This window comes from Hippocampus bargibanti, linkage group LG06 (assembly GCF_051943395.1).
Source record: "Hippocampus bargibanti isolate YZ-2025 linkage group LG06, ASM5194339v1, whole genome shotgun sequence".
Taxonomy (NCBI): Eukaryota; Metazoa; Chordata; class Actinopteri; order Syngnathiformes; family Syngnathidae; genus Hippocampus; species Hippocampus bargibanti.
Window position 1 is genome coordinate 8167685 of NC_142739.1, and position 9816 is coordinate 8177500.

General features: G+C 39.2%; 1 protein-coding gene across 4 annotated transcripts in view; it reads left to right on the forward strand.

The window, feature by feature from the left end:
- The first annotated feature begins 909 nt into the window (after positions 1 to 909).
- Positions 910 to 9816, forward strand: part of znf385d (zinc finger protein 385D) — a 91572-nt gene continuing 82665 nt past the window's right edge. The window contains exons 1-2 of one of the 4 annotated variants that reach the window (XM_088999409.1): positions 910 to 973; positions 1040 to 1236. In XM_088999409.1, the coding sequence (XP_088855535.1) occupies positions 1136 to 1236 (101 nt within the window). In that variant the 5' untranslated portion in view covers positions 910 to 973; positions 1040 to 1135. Of the gene's footprint in view, positions 974 to 1039; positions 1237 to 5144; positions 5466 to 9816 lie in introns of those variants that run through there. The other 3 variants (XM_088999407.1, XM_088999411.1, XM_088999408.1) reach the window with 3 other exon arrangements.

Below are 9816 nucleotides of genomic sequence, written 5' to 3' on the forward strand. Positions count from 1 at the left end.
GGGGGTGTGTCTTCTACACCCCCCCACCGTAAAGTAGGGTATATAAGGCGCTTTACTCCCTATTTTTAAAAATAGACGTCTGTATTTCCTACCCCTTTCTCAAAATAGACATAGATTTTTTTCAACGTCTAACAATGGATTACGATCTTGCTGTGTATATGACGGCAGAACTAGTTAGTCAGAGTTAGTCGAACGTCAAACGATCAAATCGGTTCTCCTAATCTCGCAATACTTCCACTTGTGCCTTTTTTTTCTTGAAATGTCATCAAAATCTTGAAGCTCTATTTGAAGCTTCCCTAAATCGCAATTGTGGGTTCCTTCTGCCTCACAAAACGTCCACAGAATCTGGTAAAAATTTGCTTCCATTATGTTTTTTAGGACAAGTTGGAATTTCAAGTTTTCCACCAAATCCTACAAGACTTCAACAAAATCACGCAAGACTTTTTTAAATTACACACAAAAAATATCCTGTAGAGTGTCCTTGAGAGTTTCTCAAGGCGCTTAGAAATACAATGTATTATTATTATTATTATTATTATTATTATTATTATTATTATTTTATTTTGTATTTTTACTTTCATTTTTATTTTTATTTTTATTATTATTTTTATTTTTATTTTTATTATTAAAAGAAAAATCTGTAAAATCTAACAGGATTTTCTCTAAATCGTATAACTTGTCAGCAATTATTTTTTTCTGAACTTTGAGTTGATGCAAGAATTTTTTTTTTTTTAAATAAATACACGCCAATCTTGTTGACATTGTGCCGTCATGTTCTCCAACTTCCGAACGTATGCTGGACCACCTGCGAGCAATCACTTTCCACCATCCGGGGCGCTGCAACTTACTTCGATGTCTGCTTCCAATTACACCAAAGTTGGTCGACGATGAAAAGGATGGGGGGGGGGAGGGGGATTGTGAGAACATCGTCTCGGATTAAAAAGGCAAAAAAGCAAAACAAGCTCAGCAAAAGGTAAAAGTTTGTCGAGTTTAACACGGCTGCGCTCCTGATTAAAAATGTTGTTTCTGAATCTCACAGCAACTGGACACGTGGTTTCCTGCCTCCACCGAGTCACTACCTCCTTGCATTAATAACGTCCTCAGCTGCTCCATCCCAGATGACTCACAGCTGCAAATGGAAACAGCCAGAATAGTTTGGAGATGCTGCCACTTGTTCCAGTCTTCGCCGAGCCACTCCCAGCCCGGAGGGCCCCCCCCCTTGCCCTCTCCCACCAGGTACGACTGCTTATCTGGCCGCCCCGCTGATAAGAAACACATGGAGGGGAAGCGGTGGGAAGTCAAGTCTTCAGTTGTAACAGGCTAAGTGGGAAGCGTGGGGGTAGGGGTGGGGTTAAGGGTTGCATGTCACAAACAAATCCCATGTGAAGAGAGCAGCGATGCTCCAGTGAAAGGTTCCCACAGTCGTAGGTCACCAAAATAACACTCACTCTTAACACAGTTCTAACTTGAGGTATCGTGAGTGCAAATGTACACATAAAAAAAAGACACAGATGCCTCTCTGTCCAAATTTTGGCATGTCAACTGTTGTTAGGCAGTGGGACCTCAATTTACAAAATTACTTTTTTTTCTGGAAGAAATGTCTTAACTGGAAACATTTTTAAGTTTTCAGTCTATAATGACAGTTCACACTCTGAAATTTGGCATTTTCCATGTAAATGCCCTCACCCGTCCTACCGCCCGCCCCCCAAAAAAAATTCAGACAAATGTTTTCTAAAGCATAAAAATGCAACAACATATATAACAAATACATGTTTTATTTAACCCTCTTGAGTCTATGTTCTCTCTCTGAAGTGTTTTTTGCCGATCCAAGGACATTTGCTTTTGTCGGTTCTGAACAATCTTTCAAATATGTCAACTTAACTCATTCATTGCCATTCCCAAATGTATTCGGGAATTTAAAAGTGTGATGTGGAGCATCATTCCCGAATTTGTTCGGGTTTTGGTCTTACTTGCGGGGGGGTGCCGATATAGCGCTGCTTAGACTTCTGGCAATGTTTTCTCCCTTCCACGAGTGGTAGCATTTGACTTTTGTCTATGTTAGCGCTTTATTACAGCTTCAGTTGTTGTTGAAGCGCTATTTAAACCGATATGTATGCATTGTATTTTGTACAGCTGCTCCCATTTCAAGCTCAGATAACTCCAGACCTTATAATTTAGGAATTAACTTTTTTTTTTCTGATGAAAGAACATAGTCTAAGGCAAGTGTGTCAAAGTCATTTTTCGCCGCGGGCCACATTCTAGTTACGGTTTTCTTTCTTAGGACGTTATGAATTTGAGAAAGACATTCGAATGTTGAATTCCGTCCATATATTACATATAGAGCGCACAACAAATTAATGAAGTAAAAATTAATCGCGGTTATTGTGGTTTACATGGGACAATTTGAAATTTTGGTTCGGACTTTCTTAGGCATCATGGCACTTGACATGCTTGATTTGCTTTTGCGGGCCGAATAAAATGATGTGGCGGGCCAGATTTGGCCCCTGGGCCTTGACTTTGACACCTGTGGTCTAAGTTTTTTTTACGCTGAACTGAATGTTTATGTGGTCCTAAAACTCAATATTTGGGTCCTGCAATTTGAATGAAAATGACGAAAACCCTGGCACGGCAGTGGACACATTTTTGCACATTGTCTTGCAGTGAATGAGTTAAACATCAGCATCGTGAGTGATTGCAACAATGGTGAACACGTTTTCTGGGTGATTGAAATTTATGTAAAAATTATAATACAAAAAAAACTAAGACTTCCGATGAATTCTGCTGAATCATTTTTTTTCAAATCTGCTGAGCTTTCCCGCTAAACACGTGAGATTTACGTCATTCTCACAAGACTTACATTCAAACAAGTGATGGAATTTGGTCGGGAGCTCTGTATTTTTCCACAAGTATGTGTTCTCCCCATGACGGCCGCTTTGATAAATCTCACGCAAACGTGAAGTGACACGTTGGGACGTTCTTGAGGAGTGAAGCAGTCGAAGCTCTTGTGCAGGCTTACATCATTTTGTACGCCAGCCAACTCATTAGCGTGTACAAGTGAACACAAACGCTCAATCTGGAGTACCTGTATGAGAACAAGAACCGGCGCAAATGCACGCCAAGGGATACTTTGCATATGTGACATGAGAAAGGTTTTAAGCCATTTTCCTTTTAACTCATTCACTTCCAGACCATGTCCAAAAATGTGTCCACTCCAGTGCCAGGGTTTTTGTCATTTTCTCTCTAACTGTAGAACCAAGAGAATATTGAGTTTTAGGACTACATAAACATTCAATGCAGCGTAAGAAACCTGGCTTAGACTCTCTTCTTTCATCAGAATAAAAGATTTATTTCCTAAATTATATGGGTCTGGAGTTATCTGACCTTGAAATGGGGGCAGCTGTACAAAATACAATCTAATACATACATATTGATTTAAAAAAGTGGTAACATAGAAAAAAGTGAAATGCTGCCCCCTCGTGGAAGGGAACAAAAAGCTCCACGTCATATTTTCAATTCCGAATAAATTCGGGGATGGCAGTGAATAAGTTAAATGTAATTTTGGCTAACACGAATCGTTGAAACACGGGTCGTTGCTGGGTATGTTTATAATTAGCGCAATGTTTATGCTAATATATTTTACAACAAAGAGGAAGGTCTATTTTAGCATGAAGCTAGCAGATCAATTTGTAAGGCCTACTCGGATGTTCCTGTATGTTTTTTTGCGTGAGAACGAGGAATGTTGAAGCTAGTTACACTGTCCAGTGAGACCCTTACAAACACGTCCTGCAATAAATCTTGTTCGACTTAAGACGAGAGAAAGCCAAACCATAAAAGCGATGCATACGATTGTTGCATTCTCCACCCCCCCCCCCCCCACCCCACCAGAATTCATTGTGATCGCGCTTGTGGGGTCAACAAGCTGCCTCAAGAGGCCGAATTTCCCCACATGGGAGTCTCCTTTACGAGCACTGCACGGGCTTCGTCGTCTTCAAACTAATGAAATGTGTCATGAAAGTGACATCAGGATTAATGAAGTATCCCGAGATTTTCGTCACTAAGGCGTCGTCTTCACATTCGTTAACCGCCGAGACAAATAACACCTTTAAATCAAGGTTAATAACGGTGATGGATAAACAGTGCAATAAGTATCCACGTTTCATCAATTACAGCCCGCTCCCCAAAAAAAGACCCATGAAATAAAATAATATAACAAAATAAACGCTTACGGAATCAAAGTGTTTATCAAAATGAGGCTGCCGGGAGACTGGGAAAGCAGAAATGGGAATTGAGGATGAATAGAAAATGCGTGTGTTGCAAAATGGCTGTCCGCAGAAGGCTGAAGGGAACCGCTAGCTGAGGAAAAAAAGAAAAAGAAAAAACGCTGAGCTGGCAGAGGACATTTTATAGATGTTTTTTGATTGGAGCGGACACATCGCAGGGCGGTTCTCCTAATCTCGCAATACTTCCACTTGTGCCTTTTTTTTCTTGAAATGTCATCAAAATCTTGAAGCTCTATTTGAAGCTTCCCTAAATCGCAATTGTGGGTTCCTTCTGCCTCACAAAACGTCCACAGAATCTGGTAAAAATTTGCTTCCATTATGTTTTTTAGGACAAGTTGGAATTTCAAGTTTTCCACCAAATCCTACAAGACTTCAACAAAATCACGCAAGACTTTTTTAAATTACACACAAAAAATATCCTGTAGAGTGTCCTTGAGAGTTTCTCAAGGCGCTTAGAAATACAATGTATTATTATTATTATTATTATTATTATTATTATTATTATTATTTTATTTTGTATTTTTACTTTCATTTTTATTTTTATTTTTATTATTATTTTTATTTTTATTTTTATTATTAAAAGAAAAATCTGTAAAATCTAACAGGATTTTCTCTAAATCGTATAACTTGTCAGCAATTATTTTTTTCTGAACTTTGAGTTGATGCAAGAATTTATTTTTTTTTAAATAAATACACGCCAATCTTGTTGACATTGTGCCGTCATGTTCTCCAACTTCCGAACGTATGCTGGACCACCTGCGAGCAATCACTTTCCACCATCCGGGGCGCTGCAACTTACTTCGATGTCTGCTTCCAATTACACCAAAGTTGGTCGACGATGAAAAGGATGGGGGGGAGGGGGATTGTGAGAACATCGTCTCGGATTAAAAAGGCAAAAAAGCAAAACAAGCTCAGCAAAAGGTAAAAGTTTGTCGAGTTTAACACGGCTGCGCTCCTGATTAAAAATGTTGTTTCTGAATCTCACAGCAACTGGACACGTGGTTTCCTGCCTCCACCGAGTCACTACCTCCTTGCATTAATAACGTCCTCAGCTGCTCCATCCCAGATGACTCACAGCTGCAAATGGAAACAGCCAGAATAGTTTGGAGATGCTGCCACTTGTTCCAGTCTTCGCCGAGCCACTCCCAGCCCGGAGGGCCCCCCCCCCTTGCCCTCTCCCACCAGGTACGACTGCTTATCTGGCCGCCCCGCTGATAAGAAACACATGGAGGGGAAGCGGTGGGAAGTCAAGTCTTCAGTTGTAACAGGCTAAGTGGGAAGCGTGGGGGTAGGGGTGGGGTTAAGGGTTGCATGTCACAAACAAATCCCATGTGAAGAGAGCAGAGATGCTCCAGTGAAAGGTTCCCACAGTCGTAGGTCACCAAAATAACACTCACTCTTAACACAGTTCTAACTTGAGGTATCGTGAGTGCAAATGTACACATAAAAAAAGACACAGATGCCTCTATGTCCAAATTTTGGCATGTCAACTGTTGTTAGGCAGTGGGACCTCAATTTACAAAATTATTTTTTTTCTGGAAGAAATGTCTTAACTGGAAAAATTTTTAAGTTTTCAGTCTATAATGACAGTTCACACTCTGAAATTTGGCATTTTCCATGTAAATGCCCTCACCCGTCCTACCGCCCGCCCCCCAAAAAAAATTCAGACAAATGTTTTCTAAAGCATAAATATGCATCAACATATATAACAAATACATGTTTTATTTAACCCTCTTGAGTCTATGTTCTCTCTCTGAAGTGTTTTTTGCCGATCCAAGGACATTTGCTTTTGTCGGTTCTGAACAATCTTTCAAATATGTCAACTTAACTCATTCATTGCCATTCCCAAATGTATTCGGGAATTTAAAAGTGTGATGTGGAGCATCATTCCCGAATTTGTTCGGGTTTTGGTCTTACTTGCGGGGGGGTGCCGATATAGCGCTGCTTAGACTTCTGGCAATGTTTTCTCCCTTCCACGAGTGGTAGCATTTGACTTTTGTCTATGTTAGCGCTTTATTACAGCTTCAGTTGTTGTTGAAGCGCTATTTAAACCGATATGTATGCATTGTATTTTGTACAGCTGCTCCCATTTCAAGCTCAGATAACTCCAGACCTTATAATTTAGGAATTAACTTTTTTTTTCTGATGAAAGAACATAGTCTAAGGCAAGTGTGTCAAAGTCATTTTTCGCCGCGGGCCACATTCTAGTTACGGTTTTCTTTCTTAGGCCGTTATGAATTTGAGAAAGACATTCGAATGTTGAATTCCGTCCATATATTACATATAGAGCGCACAACAAATTAATGAAGTAAAAATTAATCGCGGTTATTGTGGTTTACATGGGACAATTTGAAATTTTGGTTCGGACTTTCTTAGGCATCATGGCACTTGACATGCTTGATTTGCTTTTGCGGGCTGAATAAAATGATGTGGCGGGCCAGATTTGGCCCCTGGGCCTTGACTTTGACACCTGTGGTCTAAGTTTTTTTTACACTGAACTGAATGTTTATGTTGTCCTAAAACTCAATATTTGGGTCCTGCAATTTGAGTGAAAATGACGAAAACCCTGGCACGGCAGTGGACACATTTTTGCACATTGTCTTGCAGTGAATGAGTTAAACATCAGCATCGTGAGTGATTGCAACAATGGTGAACACGTTTTCTGGGTGATTGAAATTTATGTAAAAATTATAATACAAAAAAAACTAAGACTTCCGATGAATTCTGCTGAATCATTTTTTTTCAAATCTGCTGAGCTTTCTCGCTAAACACGTGAGATTTACGTCATTCTCACAAGACTTACATTCAAACAAGTGATGGAATTTGGTCGGGAGCTCTGTATTTTTCCACAAGTATGTGTTCTCCCCATGATGGCCGCTTTGATAAATCTCACGCAAACGTGAAGTGACACGTCGGGACGTTCTTGAGGAGTGAAGCAGTCGAAGCTCTTGTGCAGGCTTACATCATTTTGTACGCCAGCCAACTCATTAGCGTGTACAAGTGAACACAAACGCTCAATCTGGAGTACCTGTATGAGAACAAGAACCGGCGCAAATGCACGCCTAGGGATACTTTGCATATGTGACATGAGAAAGGTTTTAAGCCATTTTCCTTTTAACTCATTCACTTCCAGACCATGTCCAAAAATGTGTCCACTCCAGTGCCAGGGTTTTTGTCATTTTCTCTCTAACTGTAGAACCAAGAGAATATTGAGTTTTAGGACTACATAAACATTCAATGCAGCGTAAGAAACCTGGCTTAGACTCTCTTCTTTCATCAGAATAAAAGATTTATTTCCTAAATTATATGGGTCTGGAGTTATCTGACCTTGAAATGGGGGCAGCTGTACAAAATACAATCTAATACATACATATTGATTTAAAAAAGTGGTAACATAGAAAAAAGTGAAATGCTGCCCCCTCGTGGAAGGGAACAAAAAGCTCCACGTCATATTTTCAATTCCGAATAAATTCGGGGATTGCAGTGAATAAGTTAAATGTAATTTTGGCTAACACGAATCGTTGAAACACGGGTCGTTGCTGGGTATGTTTATAATTAGCGCAATGTTTATGCTAATATATTTTACAACAAAGAGGAAGGTCTATGTCAGCATGAAGCTAGCAGATCAATTTGTAAGGCCTACTCGGATGTTCCTGTATGTTTTTTTGCGTGAGAACGAGGAATGTTGAAGCTAGTTACACTGTCCAGTGAGACCCTTACAAACACGTCCTGCAATAAATCTCGTTCGACTTAAGACGAGAGAAAGCCAAACCATAAAAGCGATGCATACGATTGTTGCATTCTCCCCCCCCCCCCCCCCCGCCCCACCAGAATTCATTGTGATCGCGCTTGTGGGGTCAACAAGCTGCCTCAAGAGGCCAAATTTCCCCACATGGGCGTCTCCTTTACGAGCACTGCACGGGCTTCGTCGTCTTCAAACTAATGAAATGTGTCATGAAAGTGACATCAGGATTAATGAAGTATCCCGAGATTTTCGTCACTAAGGCGTCGTCTTCACATTCGTTAACCGCCGAGACAAATAACACCTTTAAATCAAGGTTAATAACGGTGATGGATAAACAGTGCAATAAGTATCCACGTTTCATCAATTACAGCCCGCTCCCCAAAAAAAGACCCATGAAATAAAATAATATAACAAAATAAACGCTTACGGAATCAAAGTGTTTATCAAAATGAGGCTGCCGGGAGACTGGGAAAGCAGAAATGGGAATTGAGGATGAATAGAAAATGCGTGTGTTGCAAAATGGCTGTCCGCAGAAGGCTGAAGGGAACCGCTAGCTGAGGAAAAAAAGAAAAAGAAAAAACGCTGAGCTGGCAGAGGACATTTTATAGATGTTTTTTGATTGGAGCGGACACATCGCAGGGTGTCTGCTGGACATCTGTGTGCCTGTCTTCTGGATGCGTGCCTTGCTTTGATGAAGAAAAGCACCTCATTTGTAGTCGATAGCGTCGTCTTGGGTTCCTATCGGTCAATTCTGTCTGACCTTCAGCGTTAGCCGTACAGTCGACCAAACACACCGCTCTTCGTGTGTGTGTGTGTGTGTGCGTGTGTGTGTGTGTGTGTGTGTGTGTGTGTGTGTATATGTGTGTGTGTGAGCATGCCTGCGCGGGAATGCCACGCAATTTAGCAAAACAGCGCTTTTGCAATCCTACTGTGGCTTTAGCAACAAATACGTCGCACGTCACGACTGATTATTGAGTTAATTGATTATTATTTGTGTGGATGATCGCACCATTGAAGAATTGGAAGGAAATCAAAGACACACAGCGTCCGATTGATTGAGGATTAAAATGCCCGAGATCAACAACACCGCTTGATTGCAGATTTGCGTAATTGACACGTTTATTGTCTGAACTGCTGACATGATTTTGAACTTTTGAGTGGTTCTACATTAATGTGTCTGTCAAGAGTGATGAAAAATCTTTGAGAAATTTGGATTGACAATGTCCTCATGAACAATTATTTCAGTTGAAGAAGTTTTATTCTTTGTCGGCAATGTGGCAAGAAAAAATTAGTTCTGTACAAAAATATCTTTAAAAAGAAATTTTAAAAGAAATTGGCATTCTCCTTGTGAAGAAAAATGAAAGAAAATGTATCAAATAAAGTATAAATATAAAATAAAAATACATTGCCATTCGCCTTGTGAAAAACTTAAAATAAAATGTATAAAATAATTTAAAATACTGATAAAATGTAAAAAATGTTTAAAAAATTATAGAAATGTGTGATTTAAAAATTCGAATAAAATGTATAAAATAAATATAAATATTAAATTATTTGCCATTCTCCTTGTGAAAAGTTTCAAATAAAATGTACACAATAAAATCATATGAAATATAAATAAAATAAAATAAAATAAAAGTTCAAAAGAAATACAGAATTTTGTAATTTAAAAATTCTAATAAATGTATCAAATAAAATATAAATATAAAATAAAAATAAATTTGCATTCTCCTTGTAAAATATTTTGAATAAAATGTATAAAATAAAATATTAATATAAAATACAAATAAA